Source organism: Scyliorhinus canicula, chromosome 12 (assembly GCF_902713615.1).
Source record: "Scyliorhinus canicula chromosome 12, sScyCan1.1, whole genome shotgun sequence".
NCBI lineage: Eukaryota > Metazoa > Chordata > Chondrichthyes > Carcharhiniformes > Scyliorhinidae > Scyliorhinus > Scyliorhinus canicula.
Window position 1 is genome coordinate 161126881 of NC_052157.1, and position 25775 is coordinate 161152655.

Here is a 25775-nt window from a genome sequence, read left to right on the forward strand (position 1 = left end):
TCAGTACTGACCCTCTGACAGTGCCGCACTCTTCAGTGGGTGTATCACCCTGAATTATTGGTTTGATATTTGTGGTAGTGTTAACCAGTTGGACCTGAAACCAAGTCTGTTCTCGATTCCCGAAGCTGCCTGACCCACTGTTACTCCAGATTCCCAGCAGGGGCAGCATATTGCTTTGTGAGGCCCAATCCCGTGTTCTATATTTCTTGCCAATAGGTGGCAGTGATGAGTTGTACCTTTGATTGTCAGGAGGTGCTAAGTGGCCCATGTTGTGCACTGGTGCTCCCTGTTGGTAGCAGTGTGGTATTACACCATAAGCCTTTATCGTTCAGACTGTGTTACATGAGGTTCCAGTGCCTCCTGGACTGAGCTGTGATTTGAACCGAACTGGAATACTGCAGTGACTCCAGTCAACCTGTGCAATGTTTCTGATTGGCAGGATGTGCTGAATGGAGTCCTACAGGGGTGTGAACTTTTAGCAATTCATATAAATGATTTAGATGAAGGAATTGGAAAGGGTGCAAAGGAGATTTACCAGGATGCTGCCTGGTTTGTAGGATAGGTCTTATGAGGAAAGGGTGAGGGAGCGAGGGCTTTTCTCATTGGAGCAGAGGAGGATGAGAGGCGACTTAATAGAGGTTTATAAGATGATGAGGGGGATAGATAGAGTGGACGTTCAGAGACTATTTCCTCGGGTGGATGTAGCTGATACAAGGGGGCATAACTATAAGGTTCAGGGTGGGAGATATAGGAGGGCTGTCCGAGGTAGGTTCTTTACTCAGAGAGTGGTTAGGGTGTGGAATGGACTGCCTGCTGTGATAGTGGAGCCGGACACTTTAGGAACTTTCAAGCGGTTATTGGATAGGCACATGGAGCACACCAGAATGATAGGGAGTGGGATAGCTTGATCTTGGTTTCGGACAGTGCTCAGCACAACATCAAGGGCCGATGGACCTGTTCTAAGTGAAGTTATGGTCGCTGCATTTGAAGATGACACAAAGACAGGTGGGAAAGTATGTTGTGAAGAGGACATAAGGAGGTTGCAGACAGATATCGAGAGTTTGAGTGAGTGGGTAAAAACCTGGCAGGTGGAGTGCAATGTGGGTAAATGTGAAGTTCACTTTGGCAGGAAGAATAAAAAAGCAGAGTTTTACTCGGATGGAAATAACTGCAGAATTCCGCGATGCAGAGGGATCTGGGTGTTCTGGTGCATGAATCACAAAAAGCTTGTAAGAAGGTACAATGATATTCGCATTTTCTCCAGAGGTCGAGATGCACTCAGATGCTTCTATTCAGTAATGAACAACTGTGGTAGTGTGGCCCCTTTAAGGGGGCGGGCTCGACAAACCACGTGACTGACTTGAGCCCAACCGCGTGGGAGCGAGCAAATCCCAGCAGGTAGGGTGTTTACGCAGGACCCCGGGAAATGCGAACCCCGGAGCCGAAGTGATCAGACCTGTTATATTGGCCATGAGGTGAAAGGTTCAGTCGCAGCCGGCATTATGTGGTGAACGGAGGGGAGGAAGGAAGTAGCGGTTCAGAAAGGAAAGAAGCTCCAACGAGAGTCGGGAAGCATCAGACCGCGAGTGAAAATGCCAATCATTGGTAAACCGAGCCCGGGTGATGGAGTGGCTGGCTGAAGATAGGAGTCAGAGCATCGAACGGCGCCACTACCGACGAACTGAAGGTGAGACTTGAGGCAGATTGCGGGGCCCCAAACGTATAATTTAATCTGGAACATCATGTCCCCGGATGCACCTGACTTGAAGACCTTTGATCAGGTAGTGAAATTGGTCAGAGAGCTTCAACCCAATGCCTCAATTATTCTCCAAGGTTTATAAGTTTAACTCTGAGATGTGGTGAGGGACCATGAAGAGTTTGTCTCAGCTTTCATAGCCAGGTTTCGCCAGTTCGCTGAGCACAGAGTTCGGGGCCATAGTTAGTGACATGCTGTGCAATCGGCTGGTTTGTGGGATCCAGATCCAGAGAAACGCCTGACTAAAGCCACCATAATGTTGGAATGAGAGATTGAGATAAGCTCCAGCGACCGAGTGCACCAAAAAGGCGCCACCAAGCTCCAAAGCGTGACCAAAGGGGCGGTCAATCAAGAATGAGACAGTATGGCCACGAGGTACGCGACAGGATCTAGAGGGGCAGCAGAGACCCAGATTTGGTCCTTGGCACTGGACCAGAGTTGAAGGAAAGGTTGTCACCCCGTGTCAGTGGTGGACTGTGACCATTGTGGGGGAGACCATCCCCAAGGGGACCTGCCACATTCGGGAGCTTGTCTGTTTCCGATGCAACCACAAGTGTCTCATTCACCCACTTTACTGCGCTGGGAAAAACACCCCAGGCAAAAAATAACCGCAGCAGCAATCCACAGCACCACTGAACATAGCGGAGAAGAGCCCTGAAGAGGATCTTGCAATGCATCGGTTGAATGCAGCCCAGTTGAAAACGATGATCTCAATTGAAATTATGCTACGGGTAAACGCAGACCCCTTGAAATAGAGGTCAACATCAGGGCTTCGGTCAACATCAGGGCTTCGGTCAACATCAGGGCTTCGGTCAACATCAGGGCTTCGGTCAACATCAGGGCTTCGGTCAACATCAGGGCTTCGGTCAACATCAGGGCTTCGGTCAACATCAGGGCTTCGGTCAACATCAGGGCTTCGGTCAACATCAGGGCTTCGGTCAACATCAGGGCTTCGGTGACCATTGTGGGAAAGCAGACTTTCAACTGTATCCATGATGGAACTCTGAGCCACAGCCAGGATTTTCACGCCCACCAGTGATACCCTGAACCACCAGCACCAGTGAAGTATGAAGACCATGAGGCCAACATGACCTTGGTTGTTGTGGAAGGACACAAACCCAGCCAGAGACTGGTTACAGAAGATTAGGCTCAATTGTTTCAATTTCCAACGGTGTCCTCCGTGATGTGCTGAGGAGATATGAGGGCGTTTTACACAAAGAACTGGGCCGGATCAAAGGTGTTGAAGCCCAAATCTGTGACAATCTGGATTCAACACCCAAGTTCTTCAGGATCAGACCAGTGCCCTGCATCAGAAGGTTGAAACGGAGTTTGAGATTCGAAGGTCTGGGCATAATCAGTTCTCCGAGTGGGCAGCACCAATATTTCCAAACTGGATCGTTCGATAAGAACTAACCATAAATCAGGCTTCAACGTGGATAGGTATCTGATCCCCCGGATCGAGGACGTCTACACCGAGGTGGTGTGGGCCTCATCCACTCTAAATTGGATCTCAGCCATGCATGCCTGCGATTAGAATTGGACGAGGAATCCCAGAAGTTTGCCAAAAGGGCCTCTTACCGTACACAAGCCTACCATTGGGTGCAGCTCCAGCCTGAGCTATTTTCCAGCACGTGATGGAAAATCACCTGTAAGGAATTACCATGGCGATGGTCTCCATGGTGTCTTCCTAGTCACCAGCACCACCCCAGCATTTGTGTAGCCTAAGGTTGGGGGGGGGGGGGGTAGACATTTTCAGACCCATGGGGTCTGTCTCAAACATGTCAAATGTACTTTCCCGTCCTCAGACTGTGACTTATTAAAGATTTTGCGTTGATGCGACAAGTTTGCGTGAAGCCCCAGTGCCCAGAAAGGTAAGTGAGCTCAAATTGTTCCTCGCTATGGTAAATTATTATGGAAGATTAATTTTGGATTCAGCCACCTTGGCACTGTCACACCAGCTAATAAGGGAGCATCAGCAGAGGTGATGGAGGGGGCCCCAGGGAGAAGCTTTTCGAATGGTGAAGAAAGCCTTACAATCCTCAAACCTATTGGTTCACTTCGTCCCTGGCGAGCCGATCGTGCTCACGTGATGTGTCTCCTTATGGTGCAGGAGCCGGTTTATCCCGCAAGATGGGGGGGTGGTTCTGCCCATCACTTTTACCTCGAGGACCCTTTACGATGCGGAACAGAACAATGCCCAAATCAAGAAGAAGGGTGTGGCAGTTTTATATGATGTGAAGAAATTCCACTAATTTTGTATCAACAGCAATTTGACATACTAATCGACCAAATGTCACTACTGGGACATTGAGGGAAGACAAGCTGACGCTGCCAACAGCCTTGGTTAGGGTGCAACGCTGGGCCTTGCTCCTGCCGGCCTAGAATTCTGCTTCCCACCACCAGCATGGCACACAGATTGCCAATGCAGATAGATACATTGATCCAACTCCTGCCGAAGAGCGCCCTGCCATTACCAATACCCCAAGAGATCATATTGGCTTTGAACTTCCCAGAAACCCTGCCTGTGTCAGCCGAACACATTGGCAGCTGGGCGCAGAGAGACCCCATACTATCAGCTGGGCGCAGAGAGACCCCATACTATCAGCTGGGCGCAGAGAGACCCCATACTATCAGCTGGGCGCAGAGAGACCCCCCCATACTATCAGCTGGGCGCAGAGAGACCCCCCCATACTATCAGCTGGGCGCAGAGAGACCCCATACTATCAGCTGGGCGCAGAGAGACCCCATACTATCAGCTGGGCGCAGAGAGACCCCATACTATCAGCTGGGCGCAGAGAGACCCCATACTATCAGAGAGACCCCATACTATCAGAAGTGAAGACAATGCTCCCCCCCCCCCCCCCCCAGGCCACCATGGGGGTCACAACTGCTGAGCTTCTCATGGACTGTTGTCTCCAAACCCGGTTGTACTTTGCGTTTCCTAATGTGGTGGGAAGGGCGAGGCACATCCGGCCTCCCAGGCCGGTCAACAGGCTGCACAGAGGGGCAAGGGGCCATTCCAGGCAGAGGGGCAAGGGGCCATTCCAGGCAGAGGGGCAAGGGGCCATTCCAGGCAGAGGGGCAAGGGGCCATTCCAGGCAGAGGGGCAAGGGGCCATTCCAGGCAGAGGGGCAAGGGGCCATTCCAGGCAGAGGGGCAAGGGGCCATTCCAGGCAGAGGGGCAAGGGGCCATTCCAGGCAGAGGGGCAAGGGGCCATTCCAGGCAGAGGGGCAAGGGGCCATTCCAGGCAGAGGGGCAAGGGGCCATTCCAGGCAGAGGGGCAAGGGGCCATTCCAGGCAGAGGGGCAAGGGGCCATTCCAGGCAGAGGGGCAAGGGGCCATTCCAGGCAGAGGGGCAAGGGGCCATTCCAGGCAGAGGGGCAAGGGGCCATTCCAGGCAGAGGGGCAAGGGGCCATTCCAGGCAGAGGGGCAAGGGGCCATTCCAGGCAGAGGGGCAAGGGGCCATTCCAGGCAGAGGGGCAAGGGGCCATTCCAGGCAGAGGGGCAAGGGGCCATTCCAGGCAGAGGGGCAAGGGGCCATTCCAGGCAGAGGGGCAAGGGGCCATTCCAGGCAGAGGGGCAAGGGGCCATTCCAGGCAGAGGGGCAAGGGGCCATTCCAGGCAGAGGGGCAAGGGGCCATTCCAGGCAGAGGGGCAAGGGGCCATTCCAGGCAGAGGGGCAAGGGGCCATTCCAGGCAGAGGGGCAAGGGGCCATTCCAGGCAGAGGGGCAAGGGGCCATTCCAGGCAGAGGGGCAAGGGGCCATTCCAGGCAGAGGGGCAAGGGGCCATTCCAGGCAGAGGGGCAAGGGGCCATTCCAGGCAGAGGGGCAAGGGGCCATTCCAGGCAGAGGGGCAAGGGGCCATTCCAGGCAGAGGGGCAAGGGGCCATTCCAGGCAGAGGGGCAAGGGGCCATTCCAGGCAGAGGGGCAAGGGGCCATTCCAGGCAGAGGGGCAAGGGGCCATTCCAGGCAGAGGGGCAAGGGGCCATTCCAGGCAGAGGGGCAAGGGGCCATTCCAGGCAGAGGGGCAAGGGGCCATTCCAGGCAGAGGGGCAAGGGGCCATTCCAGGCAGAGGGGCAAGGGGCCATTCCAGGCAGAGGGGCAAGGGGCCATTCCAGGCAGAGGGGCAAGGGGCCATTCCAGGCAGAGGGGCAAGGGGCCATTCCAGGCAGAGGGGCAAGGGGCCATTCCAGGCAGAGGGGCAAGGGGCCATTCCAGGCAGAGGACAGAGTGATGCTTTCTAACTTTGCCTCGGGACCGCCCTGGTTAGCTGGATGGATTTCAGCCCAGTCAGAGCCTGTGTCATACGTGGTCAATGTAAATGGACGGACTATCTAAAAGCACGTTGACCACTTGAGTCGGGTCGGGGGGGGGGGGGGGGGGCAATTTGGAGCCAAGAATTCCACTGATGTTGTCGAAACTCTGTAAATGCTTCTGATCAAAGGGGGCAGAGGGCCCCTGGGTGCACTCAGCCAGCTGTACCTATGGAAGGCAGCCAGGCCAGTCCTCCTGTCATTGAGGTGGTGCCTCCTGAAGTCACACCGACTGCTGACAACCTGACCACCTCAAAGGATGTCAATCTTGGGCTGCGGAGGTCCGCAAGGTCTGGGAGGTCTCCGGACCAATTGACTTTTTGATGGACTCGTTTTCCCTGATGTCTTTTCTAGTGTTTGTAAACTTTGTACCTAATTTTTTGGAGCAGTATATCCTAAGGGACTACATCCCTCCTCCCTTAAGGGGCCAGTCTCGACAGAACACGTGACTGGCTTGGGTGTCTGCAACACTCGGCCGAGGATAATTCTTTGCACTGGAAGATCAGCAAGTTTCGGGCAGACCAAAGAGCATCTTTCACTGAGTTGATGACCTTCCAGCAGCAGTTGATGTTTAAAGAACAAAGAAAATTACAGCACAGGAACAGGCCCTTCGGCCCTCCCAGCGTGCGCCGATCCAGATCCTTTATCTAAACCTGTCTCCTATTTTCCAAGGTCTAAAAGAACTAAAAGTCTCGGTGTGTGTCCCTGGAAACAGTCCGTCGAGCACAGAGTTCTGTGTCACAGAGCTGCTCGGGATGAACCTGGACAAATCCCACTGCATCTCTCTCCAGACCTTCTTTACAAAGGGACATCCACAAGGAGGTGGGCGACCATCTCATCTCCCCTACAGCCACTCCGAGGGCAGCGTGTGACGGTGCTGAGCCTTCGGGTGTACATGAAGAATCTGACGGGGAGGGCCCTTCTCACCACCAGCCAAGCTCGGTCTTGGTGCTTGTTTGACAGTTCTGGTGATGAGGCGTTCTGCCAGATGACTCTGACAGTCTGCTCAGGGAACCATCCAACATCCTCCACAGCCTCCTCTTCCCGAAGGGCCTCGAGGACATTACGTGCAGACCACTGCTTGATCGCCTTGTGGTTGAAGGTGTTTTTCTGAACAGATTATTCCACGAGGGACAGGTGATACGGCACGGTCCAACTACCGGAGCGTGGCAGGGCAACGAGGCCAGGCCCATCCTCCGTAACACCGGGGACAGGTAGAACCTCAGTACGTAGTGACACTTGGTGTTTGCGTACCGGGGGTCCACGCACAGCTTGATGCAGCTGCACACAAAGGTGGCCATCAGGATGAGGGAGGCGTTGGGTATGTTTCTCCCTCCCTTATCCAGAGATTTGTACATGGTGTCCCTTCAGACACGGTCCATCTTGGATCTCCAGATAAACTTGAAGATGGCTCGGGTGGCTGCTGCGGCGTAGGTTCGGGTCATGGTCCAAACCCGCAAAGTACAGCAACACCAAGAGCACCTCACACCTGATGGCCAGGGTTTTGCCTGCAAAGGGAGGGAACGTTGCTCCCACATGCCCAGTTTCTGCCTTACCTTGGCAAGATGCTCCTCCTGGCTTTTGGCAGAGGACAGATAGGAGAAACGAGGAATATGCGACTTTGGATCTCTCTGCCTCAGGTGACGGTGCAGGCTGAATATCTAAGCTGCCGATTGATCGATTCTTGTTAGGAAAGAGAATCAAAGGTCATCGGGGGTAAATGGAAATTAAGAATTAGAAACTCAGACAGATCAGTCATGATCTTAATGAATGGCCGGGCAGGCTCGTTGGGGCTGAATGGCCTACTTCCATGTTGTATGGTCATATAATTCACAAAGGGCCAGAGGGAAAATGAGATTTTTTTTTGATGCAGCGTGTTGCAGTGATCCGGAGTGTGTTGTCTGAAAGGGCAGTGAAAGCTATCCACAGTAACTTTTGAAAAGGGATCTGGATAACTAATTGAAGGAAATTAATTACATGACTATGGGGAAAGAAGAGGCGAGCAAGCAGGTAGCAAATGCCTGGTGGGATACTTGACATAGAAAATAGAAGCAGGAGGAGGCCATTCGGCCCATCGAGTCTGATCTGCCATTCATTATGATCATGGCTGATCATCCAGGTCAATACCCTGATCCCACCTCCCCCATATCCCTCGATCCCTTCAGCCCCAAGAGCTATATCTAATTCCTTCTTGAAATTACACAATGTTTTGGCCTCAACTACTTTCTGAGGTAGCAAATTCCACAGATTCACCACTCTCTGGGTGAAGAAATTTCTCCTCACCTCAGTCCTGAAACATTTACCCCTTATCCTCAAACTATGACCCCTAGTTCTGGACTCCCCCACCATCGGGAACATTCTTTCTGAATCTACCCTGTCTAACCCTGTTAGAATTTTCTAAGTTTCTATGAGATCCCCTCTCATTCTTCTAAACTCCAATGAATTTAGTCCTTCCCCGTATGACAGTCCCGCCATCCCAGGAATCAGCCTGGTAAACCTTCTCTGCGCTCCCTCCATCGCAACAACATCCTTCCTCAGATAGGGACACCAAAACTGCTCACAATACCTCAGGTGTGGCCTCACCAATGCCCTATACAATTACAGTAAAACATCCCTATTCCTATACTCAAATCCTCTCGCTATCCTTCCCCTACCAGCCTCCCCAAACAGGCGCCGGAATATGGCGACTAGGGGCTTTTCACAGTAACTTCATTTGAAGCCTACTTGTGACAATAAGCGATTTTCATTTCATTTCATTTTCATGAAGGCCAACATACCATTTGCCTTCTTTATTCAAGGATCAACCTGCCTTTGCGGAATAGAGGGTCTCGTGAATGTGGCCCCCCAAATGCCATTTTAAACAATGGGATGTTTAAAATAACAATAACATTATTATCATTATAAATCATTCGTTGATTCAATGATTCTAATTCTGGAGGTGATGTGTAACTCAGTCTAAAATGAGGTTGCCAGGGACCAGTCTAACCGTCGGCCTTTCATCATTCCAGGATTACAAACCAGAGGAAGATCCCGCAGTCTACAAATCCGTCAAGACAGGTCGTGGAAAACTTGGCACTAATTGGAAGGTAAATAACATCTGCTCACTTGACCTATTATTACATGTTAAAATACAGAGTAAAGCTCCCTCTGCACTGTCCCCATCAAACACTCCCAGGACAGGTACAGCACGGGGTTAGATACAGAGTAAAGCTCCCTCTACACTGTCCCCATCAAACACTCCCAGGACAGGTACAGCACGGGGTTAGATACAGAGTAAAGCTCCCTCTACACTGTCCCCATCAAACACTCTCAGGACAGATACAGCACGGGGTTAGATACAGAGTAAAGCTCCCTCTACACTGTCCCCATCAAACACTCCCAGGACAGGTACAGCACGGGGTTAGATACAGAGTAAAGCTCCCTCTACACTGTCCCCATCAAACACTCCCAGGACAGGGACAGCACAGGGTTAGATACAGAGTAAAGCTCCCTCTACACTGTCCCATCAACACTCCCAGGACAGGTACAGCACGGGGTTAGATACAGAGTAAAGCTCACCCTACACTGTCCCCATCAAACACTCCCAGGACAGGTTAGATACGGGGTTAGATACAGAGTAAAGCTCCCTCTACACTGTCCCCATCAAACATTCCCAGGACAGGTACAGCACAGGGTTAGATACAGAGTAAAGCTCCCTCTACACTGTCCCCATCAAACACTCCCAGGACAGGTACAGCACGGGGTTAGATACAGAGTAAAGCTCCCTCTACACTGTCCCCATCAAACACTCTCAGGACAGATACAGCACGGGGTTAGATACAGAGTAAAGCTCCCTCTACACTGTCCCCATCAAACACTCCCAGGACAGGTACAGCACGGGGTTAGATACAGAGTAAAGCTCCCTCTACACTGTCCCCATCAAACACTCCCAGGACAGGGACAGCACAGGGTTAGATACAGAGTAAAGCTCCCTCTACACTGTCCCAGCAACACTCCCAGGACAGGTACAGCACGGGGTTAGATACAGAGTAAAGCTCACCCTACACTGTCCCCATCAAACACTCCCAGGACAGGTTAGATACGGGGTTAGATACAGAGTAAAGCTCCCTCTACACTGTCCCCATCAAACATTCCCAGGACAGGTACAGCACAGGGTTAGATACAGAGTAAAGCTCCCTCTACACTGTCCCCATCAAACACTCCCAGGACAGGTACAGCACGGGGTTAGATACAGAGTAAAGCTCCCTCTACACTGTCCCATCAACACTCCCAGGACAGGTACAGCACGGGGTTAGATACAGAGTAAAGCTCACCCTACACTGTCCCCATCAAACACTCCCAGGACAGGTTAGATACGGGGTTAGATACAGAGTAAAATTCCCTCTACACTGTCCCCATCAAACACTCCCAGGACAGATGCAGCACGGGGTTAGATACAGAGTAAAGCTCCCTCTACACTGTCCCCATCAACACTCCCAGGACAGGTACAGCACGGGGTTAGATACAGAGTAAAGTTCCCTCTGCACTGTCCCCACCAAACACTCCCAGGGCAGGTACAGCACGGGGTTAGATACAGAGTAAAGCTCCCTGTACACTGTCCCCATCAAACACTCCCAGGACAGGGACAGCACGGGGTTAGATACAGAGTAAAGCTCCCTCGACACTGTCCCCATCAAACACTCCCAGGACAGGTACAGCCCGGGGTTAGATACAGAGTAAAGCTCCCTGTACACTGTCCCCATCAAACACTCCCAGGACTGATTGGATACTAAAAACATCCCTCCCTTTCACCTGCCTTCTCGATTGGCTGTTGGAAGAACACTGTGATATTGAAGCGCTATGAATCGGGAAAGCTCTTGTATCTCTTCTCGGGGCTGTGGGTGATGGGGATCCTGAAACTGAATCCTTTAAAATCCGCCACAGTAAAACAGGGTCCCCTCACCACTGATCTCTCCCCATTCTGTTTCAGAAAGAACTAGCAAAGAGGAGAGATTGGCCGCACATGTGTGCTTACAAACTGGTGACGGTGAAGTTTAAATGGTGGGGCCTTCAGAATAAAGTGGAGAGCTTCATCCAGAAGGTGAGTGAGCAGGAGGACAGCAGTGAGATTCCCACTGAGCCAATAGCTGCTGGATAGGGCCAGGTGGAACCAAATGTCAGAGAGAGTGAAGCGATGAAGTTACACAGCATCGAACGGGTAACTGGAGTGTTTCACAGTGTAACAATCTGGATTGGGGAAGGAAGGGCCCAGCAGCTGTTTTGTTTTCATTAACAGTGGTCAGGAAATGGTCAGGAGATCTGTTTTGTTGGTTATGTTGGTTACCAGAATATTGGACAGACCAAGGCCATTCGGCTGGCCATGTCCGTGCTAGCTCTTTCAAGAGCGATCCAATTAGTCCCAGTTTCCCTGCAGAATCTTTTTTCTCCCAGAGGAATGTCTGACTATCTTTTGAAAGTCATTATTGAATCTGCTTCCACCGGCCTTTCAGACAGCATATTCCGGATCGCAACAATCTGCCACGTAAAACAGATTCTCCTCCTCCCCCTCTCTGGTCCTTTTGAAAGTTACCCACAATCTGTAAATCTGTATCACCCCTGGTTCCCGACAGGTGAGAGTGTTTCTCCTTATTTACTCTGTCAAAACCCTGCCCGAGTTTGAACACTTCTGTCAAATGCCTCGCGAGTCTCTGCATCATCGGCCAACCTGCAGCTTCTCCAAGGGAGGGACACATTTTGGCTGCCATACCAGGTGAACACAGTATTATGCACCTCTGATAGTGCAGCAGCCTGTCACTGATGTCTCAAAGTATTAACCTAGATATATTTGGGAGGGGGTGCCGCACCCACAATCTTCTGACTGAGTGGCTGAGTAAGGGCGGGTGGGAGGCAGTCTGGCACAGAGGCAGACCACTGTGACTTCATCAAAAACTCTGTCCGAGTCCCAACTCACAACAAGTCCCGTTCACGTGTCAATCCTGTATTCACTCGCTGCATGGCCTCCTGGCCAAGCAGTGTCTTGTTTTTCAAATTCTCATTCTTGTTTATAAATTACTCCATGGCCTCTCTCCTCCCTCCTCCCTCCTCCCTCCTCCCTCCTCCCCCCTCCCCCCTCCCCCCCTCCCCCCTCCTCCCTCCCTCCTCCCCCCTCCCTCTGTCTCCTCCCTCCTCCCTCTCTGTCTCCTCCCTCCTCCCTCTCTGTCTCCTCCCTCCTCCCTCTCTGTCTCCTCCCTCTCTGCCTCCTCCCCCCTCCCTCCCTCCCTCCTCCCTCTCTGTCTCTGTCTCCTCCCTCTCTGTCTCCTCCCTCTCTGCTCCTCTAATTCTGACATGTTGAGCATCCCCTGATTTGGATTTATTGTCAGGTGTACCGAGGTACAGTGAAAAGTATTGTTCCGCGTACAATCCAGACAGATCGTTCAATACATGAAAAACACAGGACATACATAGATACACAATGTAAATACATAGATACAGACATCGGGTGAAGCATACGGAGTGTAGTACTACTCAGTAGAGAAGATGCGTGAAGAGATCAGTTCAGTCCATAAGACGGTTGTTCAGGAGTCTGGTAACAGCGGGGAAGAAGCTGTTTTTGAATCTGGTGTGGCCAGGCTGTGAGGGGGCCACAGGCTGTGACGGGGCCACAGGCTGTGACGGGGCCACAGGCTGTGAGGGGGCCACAGGCTGTGAGGGGGCCACAGGCTGTGAGGGGGCCACGGGCTGTGAGGGGGCCACGGGCTGTGAGGGGGCCACGGGCTGTGAGGGGGCCACGGGCTGTGAGGGGGCCACGGGCTGTGAGGGGGCCACGGGCTGTGAGGGGGCCACGGGCTGTGAGGGGGCCACGGGCTGTGAGGGGGCCACGGGCTGTGAGGGGGCCACGGGCTGTGAGGGGGCCACGGGCTGTGAGGGGGCCACGGGCTGTGAGGGGGCCACGGGCTGTGAGGGGGCCACGGGCTGTGAGGGGGCCACGGGCTGTGAGGGGGCCACGGGCTGTGAGGGGGCCACGGGCTGTGAGGGGGCCACGGGCTGTGAGGGGGCCACGGGCTGTGAGGGGGCCACGGGCTGTGAGGGGGCCACGGGCTGTGAGGGGGCCACGGGCTGTGAGGGGGCCACGGGCTGTGAGGGGGCCACGGGCTGTGAGGGGGCCACGGGCTGTGAGGGGGCCACGGGCTGTGAGGGGGCCACGGGCTGTGAGGGGGCCACGGGCTGTGAGGGGGCCACGGGCTGTGAGGGGGCCACGGGCTGTGAGGGGGCCACGGGCTGTGAGGGGGCCACGGGCTGTGGGGGGGCCACGGGCTGTGAGGGGGCCACGGGCTGTGAGGGGGCCACGGGCTGTGAGGGGGCCACGGGCTGTGAGGGGGCCACGGGCTGTGAGGGGGCCACGGGCTGTGAGGGGGCCACGGGCTGGGAGGGGGCCACGGGCTGGGAGGGGGCCACGGGCTGGGAGGGGGCCACGGGCTGGGAGGGGGCCACGGGCTGGGAGGGGGCCACGGGCTGGGAGGGGGCCACGGGCTGGGAGGGGGCCACGGCTGGGAGGGGGCCACGGGCTGGGAGGGGGCCACGGGCTGGGAGGGGGCCACGGGCTGGGAGGGGGCCACGGGCTGGGAGGGGGCCACGGGCTGGGAGGGGGCCACGGGCTGGGAGGGGGCCACGGGCTGGGAGGGGGCCACGGGCTGGGAGGGGGCCACGGGCTGGGAGGGGGCCACGGGCTGGGAGGGGGCCACGGGCTGGGAGGGGGCCACGGGCTGGGAGGGGGCCACGGGCTGGGAGGGGGCCACGGGCTGGGAGGGGGCCACGGGCTGGGAGGGGGCCACGGGCTGGGAGGGGGCCACGGGCTGGGAGGGGGCCACGGGCTGGGAGGGGGCCACGGGCTGGGAGGGGGCCACGGGCTGGGAGGGGCCACGGGCTGGGAGGGGGCCACGGGCTGGGAGGGGGCCACGGGCTGGGAGGGGGCCACGGGCTGGGAGGGGGCCACGGGCTGGGAGGGGGCCACGGGCTGGGAGGGGGCCACGGGCTGGGAGGGGGCCACGGGCTGGGAGGGGGCCACGGGCTGGGAGGGGGCCACGGGCTGGGAGGGGGCCACGGGCTGGGAGGGGGCCACGGGCTGGGAGGGGGCCACGGGCTGGGAGGGGGCCACGGGCTGGGAGGGGGCCACGGGCTGGGAGGGGGCCACGGGCTGGGAGGGGGCCACGGGCTGGGAGGGGGCCACGGGCTGGGAGGGGGCCACGGGCTGGGAGGGGGCCACGGGCTGGGAGGGGGCCACGGGCTGGGAGGGGGCCACGGGCTGGGAGGGGGCCACGGGCTGGGAGGGGGCCACGGGCTGGGAGGGGGCCACGGGCTGGGAGGGGGCCACGGGCTGGGAGGGGGCCACGGGCTGGGAGGGGGCCACGGGCTGGGAGGGGGCCACGGGCTGGGAGGGGGCCACGGGCTGGGAGGGGGCCACGGGCTGTGACGGGGCCACAGGCTGTGACATGCTTTCAATGGTGCATCTGTAAAAGTTGGTAAGAGTTAATCTGGACATGCCAAATTTCCTGAGGAAGTACAGGCCTTGTCGATCACTGCATTGTTGGTGCCCGAGCCCCGAACTCTGGAAATCCCTCACTTTATTCCGTGAAGACACTCCTTCAAATCCATCTCTTTCACCAAGCATTTGGTCATTGTCCTAATCCTCCTGTGGTTCGGTGTTGAATTCTCTTTAATGTTACCGTGAAGCACCTTTTTAGAAGTGTGATTTAAACAGTTGTGGCACTAATTGGATAGCTTGTCACAAAGAGCCAGCACAAGCGATGAGTTGAATAGTTTCCTCTCGTGCTTTATCATTCTCTGGTTAGAACCTGCCATTAGGTTCTAGTCTTATTGGTGGATAGAATAAAATTGGAACTAAAATGAAGCAGATATCCCGATTAGCTCAGTGGAGCAGTGCCAATTGCCCAGTCCCTGGAATTATTAGAACCACTACATCAATGTGCATCGTGTGGACTGAGCTCCGTTGTGTGACCCCCATGATTCTGCTGCGGCTAGAGCCTGACACAGGGCATCGACTTCAGATTGAAAAATAATCTTGTCCAGTTGTTTGTTTGTGATTGTTGAGTTGTTTTTTTTGTCTGTTTGAGTGCAGCAAGAAAGACGTTTATTCACAGTCTTCCATCGGCAGTTGTTCTGTTGGATGGACAGGTGGATCGGGCTTACTATGGATGACATTCGGCGCATGGAGGAGGAGACCAAGAAGGAATTGGATGAGGTGGGTTGAGCCTGAGCTCAGATTGGCCGTGGAGCCCTGAGAGCACGGCCTGTTAAATCAGAAATATTCAGCAACCTGCCAACCCAAACCATCTCCAGTTGGTGGAATTCACCTTGGCATCATTCCCCTACCTGCTGGGCCCCACCATCACCGGGGTTCAGGGCGTGGTGACAACCCCACCTCACCGCCTGGAGACCAGGGACCAAGGTCAGATGTTTCAGTCCTGTATGGCTTTCCTGGACCTGGAGGGTTGGAATGGGCTGTCTTGGAATGTCTGCTGCTGTTCCTTCCAAACCTGGAACATTGGGATCTGGTCATATCAGCAGCTTGAGAATAAGTGAGAACAGGGATTGAGTTCCCTGGGCTACCTGTCTTGTTCCGGTTGCCCACCCACGTTGTGAGGCAACAGAGTCGGTCCCTTTCCCGCACGGAGGTGTCTCACCCTTTCCTTCCCCACTCTGATCACCAGTGAGCTTCTTTAAACTGTGCCTTTCTTAAAAAGAGCTCAGGAAGCCTGCAGTCCAGATAATGGGCCTATTATTGCTGATACACGTGTGCTATGATGGGCAGAATGGCCTCTTCTGTGCTCTACCAATCTGATTTTTTAATTCCCACTTTTCTTTGAAATGGCATTGCCAGGGATCTTGCTCTGGTGCGAGTTGAGGTCTATTGGGGGGGGGGGGGGGGAAGAGAATGCAGCTTCTGTTGTGTGTGGGGGAGATGTGAAGACTGTGGGAGATCTGGGAGGTACATTGCGCAGTGTTACCCCAACCTGGGCAAGTGCACGGTCAATTCCAGCCCTACAGGCCCCGGGGCCACAACACCAGTCAATTAACCAACAATTCTTATAAAAATTCCCAAAACCTTTGGCCCTTGGCTACCGAATAATTGCAGTCACCTGGTTTGTAAATGTAACATAATTACTGTTTATTTTAACAATAATGATGAAATATGCAGCAAATACAACTGGGTAACAACAAGCTAATACCTACTACCCCTACTTCTACTGTCCCAACCTCGAACCAAGCACACCAAGACAGACAAACACAGAGGGATGGAAAGGGGTAAATATAATGAGGATGCATCAAAAGATCAGAGTCGGGGTTTGGGGGGGCGGTGTCGGGGTTTGGGGGGGCGGTGTCGGGGTTTGGGGGGGCGGTGTCGGGGTTTGGGGGGTGCAAGTCGGGGTTTGTGGGTGCGAGTTGGGGGGTGCGGTGAGTCGGGAGTTGGGGGGTGGGAGTCGGGGTTTGGGGGGTGGGAGTCGGGGTTTGGGGGGTGGGAGGCGGGGGTTGGGGGGTGGGAGTCGGGGTTTGGGGGGTGGGGGTCGGGGTGGGGGGTGGGAGTCGGGGGTTGGGGGTCGGAGTCGGGGTTTGGGGGTGGGAGTCGGGGTTTGGGGGGTGGGAGTCGGGGTTTGGGGGGTGGGAGTCGGGGTTTGGGGGGTGGGAGTCGGGGTTTGGGGGGTGGGAGTCGGGGTTTGGGGGGTGGGAGTCGGGGTTTGGGGGGTGGGAGTCGGGGTTTGGGGGGTGGGAGTCGGGGTTGGGGGGTGGGAGTCGGAATTTGGGGGGTGGGAGTCGGGGTTAGGGGTGGGAGTCGGGGTTAGGGGTCGGAGTCGGGGTTTGGGGGGCGGAGGTCGGGGGTTGGGGGGGGGGGCGAGTCGGGGGTTGGGGGGGGGCGGAGTCGGGGGTGGGGGGGGCGGAGTCGGGGGTTGGGGGGGGGGCGGAGTCGGGGTTGGGGGGGGGCGGAGTCCGGGGGTTGGGGGGGGCGGGAGGTCGGGGGTTCGGGGGGCGTAGATTAGGTCGGGGGTTGGGGAGGGGGGGGTCGGAGAGTCGGGGGTGGGGGGGGGGCGGAAGTCGGGGGTTTGGGGTGGGCGGAGTCGGGGGTTGGGGGGGGGGGCAGGAAGTCGGGGGTTTGGGGGGGGGGCGGAGTAGCTGGGGGTTGGGGGGGTGGCGGAGTCGGGGGTTGGAGGGGGGGGCGGGAGTCGGGGGTTGGGAGGGGGCAGGAGTCGGGGGTTGTGGGGGGGCGGAGTCGGGGGTTGGGGGGTGCGGAGTCGGGGGTTGGGGGGGGCGGAGGTCCGGGAGGGGTTGGTGGTGGGGGGGGCGGAAGTCTGGGGTGTCTGGGGGAGGGGGCGGAGTCCGTCGGTGGTTGGGGGGGCGGAAGTCCGGGGGTTGGGGGGGGCGTGAGTCGGTCCTCTCCGGCGTGCCGGGGGGTTGGGGGGGCGGGAGTCCGGGGTTGGGGTGGGGGCGGAAGTCGGGGTTGGGGGGGGGCATGGAGTCGGGGGTTGGGGTTAGGGGTCGGAGTCGGGGTTATGGGGGGAGGGCGGAGTCGGGGTTTGGGGGGGGCGGAGTCGGGGTTGGGGGTCGGAGTCGGGGTTAGGGGGGGCGGAGTCGGGGTTGGGGGGGTCGGGTTGGGGGGGTCGGGGTTGGGGGGGCGGGGTTGGGGGGGGGTCGGGGTTGGGGGGGTGGGAGTCGGGGTTGGGGGGGTGTGGAGGGTGGGAGTCGGGGTTTGGGGGGTGGGAGTCGGGGTTTGGGGGGTGGGAGTCGGGTTTGGGGGGGTGGGAGTCGGGGTTTGGGGGGGTGGGAGTCGGGGTTTGGGGGGGTCAGAGTCGGGGTTTGGGGGGGGCAGAGTCGGGGGTTGGGGGGGGGGGGGGGGGGGGCGGAGTCGGGGTTTGGGGGGGGGGCGGAGTCGGGGTTTGGGGGGGGGAGTCGGGGTTTGGGGGGGGGGGGGGCGGAGTGGGGTTTGGGGGGGCGGAGTCGGGGTTTGGGGGGGTGGGGGTCGGGGTTTGGGGGGGTGGGAGTCGGGGTTTGGGGGGTGGGAGTCGGGGTTTGGGGGGGTGGGAGTCGGGGTTTGGGGGGGTGGGAGTCGGGGTTGGGGGGGGGCGGGGTTTGGGGGGGTCGGAGTCGGGGTTTGGGGGGGTGGGAGTCGGGGTTTGGGGGGGTGGGAGTCGGGGTTGGGGGGGTCGGGGTCTTGGGGGGGGTGGGAGTCGGGGTTTGGGGGGTGGGAGTCGGGGTTTGGGGGGGTGGGAGTCGGGGTTGGGGGGGTCGGGGTTTGGGGGGGTCGGCAGTCGGGGTTTGGGGGGGTGGGAGTCGGGGTTTGGGGGGGTGGGAGTCGGGGGTTGGGGGGGGTCGGGGGTTGGGGGGGGTGGGGAGTCGGGGTTGGGGGGGTCGGGTTTGGGGGGGGTCAGAGTCGGGGTTTGGGGGGGGCGGGAGTCGGGGTTGGGGGCGGGAGTCGGGGTTAGGGGTCGGAGTCGGGGTTTGGGGGGGCGGGAGTCGGGGTTTGGGGGGCGGAGTCGGGGTTTGGGGGGCGGAGTCGGGGTTTGGGGGGGCGGAGTCGGGGTTTGGGGGGTGGGAGTCAGGGTTGGGGGGGCGGAGTCGGGGTTGGGGGGGTCGGGGTTTGGGGGGGTCAGAGTCGGGGTTTGGGGGGGTGGGAGTCGGGGTTGGGGGGGGTCGGGGTTTGGGGGGGTCAGAGTCGGGGTTTGGGGGGGCGGGGAGTCGGGGTTTGGGGGGGTCGGAGTCGGGGTTTGGGGGGGCCGGAGTCGGGGTTTAGGGGGCGGAGTCGGGGTTTGGGGGGGCGGAAGTCGGGGTTTGGGGGGTGGGAGTCAGGGTTTGGGGGGCGGCGAGTCGGGGTTGGGGGGGTCGGGGTTTGGGGGGGTCAGAGTCGGGGTTTGGGGGGGTGGGAGTCGGGGGTTGGGGGGGTCGGGGTTTGGGGGGGTCAGAGTCGGGGTTTGGAGGGGCGGGAGACGGGGTTTGGGGGGGTCAGAGTCGGGGTTTGGGGGGGCGGGAGTCGGGGTTTGGGGGGCGGAGTCGGGGTTTGGGGGGGCGGAGTCGGGGTTTGGGGGGTGGGAGTCAGGGTTTGGGGGGGCGGGAGTCGGGGTTGGGGGGGTCGGGGTTTGGGGGGGTCAGAGTCGGGGTTTGGGGGGGCGGGGAGTCGGGGTTAGGGGGGGCAGGAGTCGGGGTTTGGGGGCCGGAGTCGGGGTTAGGGGCCGGAGTCGGGGTTAGGGGCCGGAGTCGGGGTTAGGGGCCGGAGTCGGGGTTTGGGGGGCCGGAGTCGGGGTTAGGGGGGTGGGAAGTCGGGGTTGGGGGGGTCGGGGTTTGGGGGGGTCAAGAGTCGGGGTTTGGGGGGGTGGGAGTCGGGGTTGGGGGGGTCGGGGTTTGGGGGGTCAGAGTCGGGGTTTGGGGGGCGGGAGTCGGGGTTTGGGGGGGTCAGAGTCGGGGTTTGGGGGGGCGGGAGTCGGGGTTAGGGGTCGGAGTCGGGGTTTGGTGGGGGTGGGAGTCGGGGTTTGGGGGGGTGGGAGTCAGGGTTTGGGGGGGGTGGGAGTCGGGGTTTGGGGGGGCGGAGTCGGGGTTTGGGGGGCGGAGTCGGGGTTGGGGGGGTCGGGGTTTGGGGGGGTCAGAGTCGGGGTTTGGGGGGGTGGGAGTCGGGGTTTGGGGGGCGGAGTCGGGGTTTGGGGGGCGGGAGTCGGGGTTTGGGGGGCGGAGTCGGGGTTTGGGGGGTGGAGTCGGGGTTTGGGGGGTGGAGTCGGGGTTTGGGGGGTGGAGTCGGGGTTTGGGGGGTGGAGTCGGGGTTTGGGGGGGTGGAGTCGGGGTTTGGGGGGTGGAGTCGGGGTTTGGGGGGGGGAGTCGGGGTTTGGGGGGTGGAGTCGGGGTTTGGGGGGTGGAGTCGGGGTTTGGGGCGGGAGTCGGGGTTTGGGGGGCGGGGGTCGGGGTTTGGGGGGCGGGAGTCGGGGTTTGGGGGGCGGGAGTCGGGGTTTGGGGGGCGGGAGTCGGGGATTGGGGGGCGGGAGTCGGGGTTTGGGGGGCGGGAGTCGGGGTTTGAGGGGGGCGGAGTCGGGGTTTGAGGGGGGCGGAGTCGGGGTTGAGGGGGGCGGAGTCGGGGTTTGGGGGGGGCGGAGTCGGGGTTTGGGGGGGCGGAGTCGGGGTTTGGGGGGGTGGGGGTCGGGGTTTGGGGGGTGGGGGTCGGGGGGGTGCGGTGAGTCGGGGTCGGGGGGGTGCGGTGAGTCGGGGTTGGGGGCGAGGTTTGGGTGGGGGTGTCTGTAATGACTTTACTCCAGGGTCCTCTCTCTCTCTCTCTCTCTCTGTCTCCAGATGATTTTGAACGGTCCGGTTAGGGGACTGACGGCTACTGATGACTAGCAGCAATCTCCTGTTTTGCTGTAAGTATCGTGTCACTTTTTAACCTTCTAGACTGTCTTGGATCTAATAGAAAGTTTGTAATTGTTAAAAGATACAACAATCGCCGTGAATATTCAGCAGTAATTCTGAAATGTTGCCACTGTGAAAAATGCAGTTACATTTAATTAAACAAGGTGTATCTTTGTTTAAGGGTTTACAGCAAGACTGACAGAGTGAAACTCTGATCAATTGGCTCTTGCAGTCTGTAAGATCCTCCAGCGTAGACCCTGACAGGAGATTTGACACTCCACATTATCCCACACGTGCTGACTCGAGGAGTCACTCTGCTGTTCAGATTAACATTTAACTGTCACATTCCTCAGCAATATCCAGGCTGGCAGCAAACCTCAAAAATATATACGGTCAGGTGATCATAAAGAGTTTTTTTTCCAGGAGCATCTTTAACATGGGACAGAGAGACTGAGGAAGGGTCCAGAGCTGAGGAAGGGTCCGGAGCTGAGGGGGACAGACCGGAGCTGAGGGGGACAGAGCGACTGAGGGAGGGTCCGGAGCTGAGGGGGACAGACCGGAGCTGAGGGGGACAGAGCGACTGAGGGAGGGTCCGGAGCTGAGGAGGACAGAGAGCCTGAGGAAGGGTCCGGAGCTGAGGGGGACAGAGAGACTGAGGAAGGGTCCGGAGCTGAGCGGGACAGAGAGACTGAGGAAGGGTCCGGAGCTGAGCGGGACAGAGAGACTGAGGAAGGGTCCGGAGCTGAGGAAGGGTCCGGAGCTGAGGAAGGGTCCGGAGCTGAGGAAGGGTCCGGAGCTGAGGAAGGGTCCGGAGCTGAGGAAGGGTCCGGAGCTGAGGAAGGGTCCGGAGCTGAGGAAGGGTCCGGAGCTGAGGAAGGGTCCGGAGCTGAGGGAGGGTCCGGAGCTGAGGGAGGGTCCGGAGCTGAGGGAGGGTCCGGAGCTGAGGGAGGGTCCGGAGCTGAGGGAGGGTCCGGAGCTGAGGGAGGGTCCGGAGCTGAGGGAGGGTCCGGAGCTGAGGGAGGGTCCGGAGCTGAGGGAGGGTCCGGAGCTGAGGGAGGGTCCGGAGCTGAGGGAGGGTCCGGAGCTGAGGGAGGGTCCGGAGCTGAGGGAGGGTCCGGAGCTGAGGGAGGGTCCGGAGCTGAGGGAGGGTCCGGAGCTGAGGGAGGGTCCGGAGCTGAGGGAGGGTCCGGAGCTGAGGGAGGGTCCGGAGCTGAGGGAGGGTCCGGAGCTGAGGGAGGGTCCGGAGCTGAGGGAGGGTCCGGAGCTGAGGGAGGGTCCGGAGCTGAGGGAGGGTCCGGAGCTGAGGGAGGGTCCGGAGCTGAGGGAGGGTCGGGGGCTGAGGGAGGGTCGGGGGCTGAGGGAGGGTCGGGGGCTGAGGGAGGGTCGGGGGCTGAGGGAGGGTCGGGGGCTGAGGGAGGGTCGGGGGCTGAGGGAGGGTCGGGGGCTGAGGGAGGGTCGGCGCTGAGGGAGGGTCGGGAGCTGAGGGAGGGTCGGGGCTGAGGGAGGGTCCGGAGCTGAGGGAGGGTCCGGAGCTGAGGGAGGGTCCGGAGCTGAGGGGGACAGAGAGATTGAGGGAGGGTCCGGAGCTGAGGGGGACAGAGAGATTGAGGGAGGGTCCGGAGCTGAGGGAGGGTCCGGAGCTGAGGGAGGGTCCGGAGCTGAGGGAGGGTCCGGAGCTGAGGGAGGGGCCGGAGCTGAGGGAGGGTCCGGAGCTGAGGGAGGGTCCGGAGCTGAGGGAGGATCCGGAGCTGAGGGAGGGTCCGGAGCTGAGGGAGGGTCCGGAGCTGAGGGAGGGTCCGGAGCTGAGGGAGGGTCCGGAGCTGAGGGAGGGTCCGGAGCTGAGGGAGGGTCCGGAGCTGAGGGGGACAGAGAGATTGAGGGAGGGTCCGGAGCTGAGGGGGACAGAGAGATTGAGGGAGGGTCCGGAGCTGAGGGGGACAGAGAGATTGAGGGAGGGTCCGGAGCTGAGGGGGACAGAGAGATTGAGGGAGGGTCCGGAGCTGAGGGGGACAGAGAGATTGAGGGAGGGTCCGGAGCTGAGGGGGACAGAGAGATTGAGGGAGGGTCCGGAGCTGAGGGGGACAGAGAGATTGAGGGAGGGTCCGGAGCTGAGGGGGACAGAGAGATTGAGGGAGGGTCCGGAGCTGAGGGGGACAGAGAGATTGAGGGAGGGTCCGGAGCTGAGGGGGACAGAGAGATTGAGGGAGGGTCCGGAGCTGAGGGGGACAGAGAGATTGAGGGAGGGTCCGGAGCTGAGGGGGACAGAGAGATTGAGGGAGGGTCCGGAGCTGAGGGGGACAGAGAGACTGAGGGAGGGTCCGGAGCTGAGGGGGACAGAGAGACTGAGGGAGGGTCCGGAGCTGAGGGGGACAGAGAGACTGAGGGAGGGTCCGGAGCTGAGGGGGACAGAGAGACTGAGGGAGGGTCCGGAGCTGAGGGGGGCAGAGAGACTGAGGGAGGGTCCGGAGCTGAGGGGGACAGAGAGACTGAGGGAGGGTCCGGAGCTGAGGGGGACAGAGAGACTGAGGAAGGGTCCGGAGCTGAGGGGGACAGAGAGACTGAGGAAGGGTCCGGAGCTGAGCGGGACAGAGAGACTGAGGGAGGGTCCGGAGCTGAGGGGGGCAGAGAGACTGAGGGAGGGTCCGGAGCTGAGGGGGACAGAGAGACTGAGGGAGGGTCCGGAGCTGAGGGGGACAGAGAGACTGAGGAAGGGTCCGGAGCTGAGGGGGACAGAGAGACTGAGGAAGGGTCCGGAGCTGAGCGGGACAGAGAGACTGTAGGGCCATAGAAGTACTGTCATCTCGAGTCACATGCCTCTGAGCCATGCAGGGCTAGCCCGCCTCACGCTGACCAATGTATGACTTTGCACAGATACCTAGAGCCCTCAATGGTAAGAGCCTAAGTGAGTGTTCAATTACCCTAGGCTGCCGGGGCAAACCCCACAGCCCAGATCACTACTGAGCCTGAGGGGAGTAGCAGAGAGGGTGAGAATCGGAACAAAGACTCAGTGAGGTCAACATTTAACCACATAATAAACACTAAGGCGAGAAATGCAGATGGAAAGCTCCTGAACCTCCGTGAGAGTCAGCACGTTGAGGAACTGTGTCCCAGTGAGAGTCAGCACCTTCAGGAACTGTGTCCCAGTGAGAGTCAGCACCTTCAGGAACTGTCCCCCAGTGAGAGTCAGCACCTTCAGGAACTGTGTCCCAGTGAGAGTCAGCACCTTCAGGAACTGTGTCCCAGTGAGAGTCAGCACCTTCAGGAACTGTGTCCCAGTGAGAGTCAGCACCTTCAGGAACTGTCCCCCAGTGAGAGTCAGCACCTTCAGGAACTGTGTCCCAGTGAGAGTCAGCACCTTCAGGAACTGTCCCCCAGTGAGAGTCAGCACCTTCTGGAACTGTCCCCCAGTGAGAGTCAGCACCTTCAGGAACTGTCCCCCAGTGAGAGTCAGCACCTTCAGGAACTGTGTCCCAGTGAGAGTCAGCACCTTCAGGAACTGTCCCCCAGTGAGAGTCAGCACCTTAAGGAACTGTCCCCCAGTGAGAGTCGGCACCTTAAGGAACTGTCCCCCAGTGAGAGTCGGCACCTTCAGGAACTGTGTCCCAGTGAGAGTCGGCACCTTCAGGAACTGTGTCCCAGTGAGAGTCAGCACCTTCAGGAACTCTGTCCCAGTGAGAGTCAGCACCTTCAGGAACTGTACCCCAGTGAGAGTCAGCACCTTCAGGAACTGTGTCCCAGTGAGAGTCAGCACCTTCAGGAACTGTGTCCCAGTGAGAGTCAGCACCTTCAGGAACTGTCCCCCAGTGAGAGTCAGCACCTTCAGGAACTGTGTCCCAGTGAGAGTCAGCACCTTCAGGAACTGTCCCAGTTGAAGGAGGTAGTAGGGAGGGAGAAACTGCTTGAGAAATTTTAACTGATTTTGACCTCAATTTTTTTCTTTCTCTTTTTGAAAAGCTTCTTGAAGTCTGTGTCCAAGGCTCGAACACCCCCAGCCATTGAGAGATGTCTCTGCTCATCCAATAAACCATCCCCATCACCGCAATTATAGGATGATTTCTAACAAATCTTCAGATGTTTCTAGAAGAAATTGATTGTGAGCGGACAAAGAAATTTAAAGGACAAAGCACTAAATTTTATCCCATACAGAATATATTGAGTGTTAGAATTTGCTGTGTGCTGTTAATAATATACTGTGTGTCTGGACCAAAACCTAATTGTGGTTTCTTGATGACGACCAATCTGATCTCTCCCAGCGAGTGGCCATGATGTGCTGTTCTTAGTTATTTCCTCATTTCCATTCATGTATCAGTAACCTATTAACTCTTGTTAATTTATTAGTGTATCATTAACTTATTTGGTTGTCTTAAGTGCAATAAAATGCTCCCAAGCTCCCCAGTCTGGAGCATGCCTGCATTCCCTGTTCTCCAGAAGCACAGGCATATTAATGAGGAAATGAAGTGTGGTTGGTGGTGAATGGAGTGGTGGCGCAAGAGGGGAGGGCAGAAGGGGTAGTTTCAGAGCCTTTGCCCCCATCCCGCCAGTCAGCCGGGGCAGGTCAATGTGGGAGGAGGGTCTGGCAACGTCAGTGTTGGGGACGCAGCTTAAAAATGACCCTGGGCCGCCTGATATAGGCTTCGGGTGTGTCTGCCTGTTATTAATGGGCTTTGGTTCTGTGGCTGGTATCTGGATGTGTTATATTACCCAGACCCAGGTTTGTATCTCAGGGCTGAGTTTCAGTAATGTGTCCCCCCCCCACTCGACAGTCCCCACAACCCCTTCCCGCCCGCCCCCACTGTACCCCCCGACGTCACCTCTACTGAGAGTTTATTTCATGAAATCTGTTATATTCTCTGCATCTCTCTGAATCAATATCTTACTCGCTCATATTGTAAACTTTTTTTTTCATTTCTCGAAGAAAGTGTCACCTATTTTTTTAATTGTTTCACTCACGCAATAATAAAACAAAGTCCAATAGCACCTGAATCGTGTCTCATTCTGTCTGTGTGTAAGTGCACCTGGGAGCAGTGTCACATCAGAGCAGGAATGTGCAGCCCTCACTGACCTAACTCCGTTCCCAGTACTGAGGCTGAGAGATAAGATGCCCGATGCCCTGTAAAGGTGGGGAAAGGGCAGTTGTCGAGGGAACAAGAGGAGGCTTTCAGCCAGGTCATGGCTGATCATTGGGGCAGCACGGTAGCACCCCACTGGGTTACTATCTGTGCGGAGTCTGCACATTCTCCCATGTCTGCGTGGGTTTCCTCCGGGTGCTCAGGTTTCCTCCCACAGTCCAAAGATGTGCAGGTTAGGTGGATCGGCCATGCTAAA

The 25775-nt window shown here is 58.1% G+C and overlaps 1 protein-coding gene across 2 annotated transcripts in view; it reads left to right on the forward strand.

Moving 5' to 3' along the window:
• The window catches only part of LOC119975152 (phosphatidylinositol transfer protein alpha isoform-like), an 81193-nt gene extending 55766 nt beyond the window's left edge, over positions 1 to 25427 (forward strand). For both annotated transcript variants that reach the window (XM_038814732.1, XM_038814733.1), the window contains 5 exons: positions 9083 to 9160; positions 11044 to 11154; positions 15190 to 15312; positions 20394 to 20461; positions 24405 to 25427. In XM_038814732.1, coding sequence (XP_038670660.1) covers positions 9083 to 9160; positions 11044 to 11154; positions 15190 to 15312; positions 20394 to 20441 — 360 coding nt within the window. In that variant the 3' untranslated portion in view covers positions 20442 to 20461; positions 24405 to 25427. The remainder of the gene's footprint in view (positions 1 to 9082; positions 9161 to 11043; positions 11155 to 15189; positions 15313 to 20393; positions 20462 to 24404) is intronic.
• The last annotated feature ends 348 nt before the right edge of the window (positions 25428 to 25775 follow it).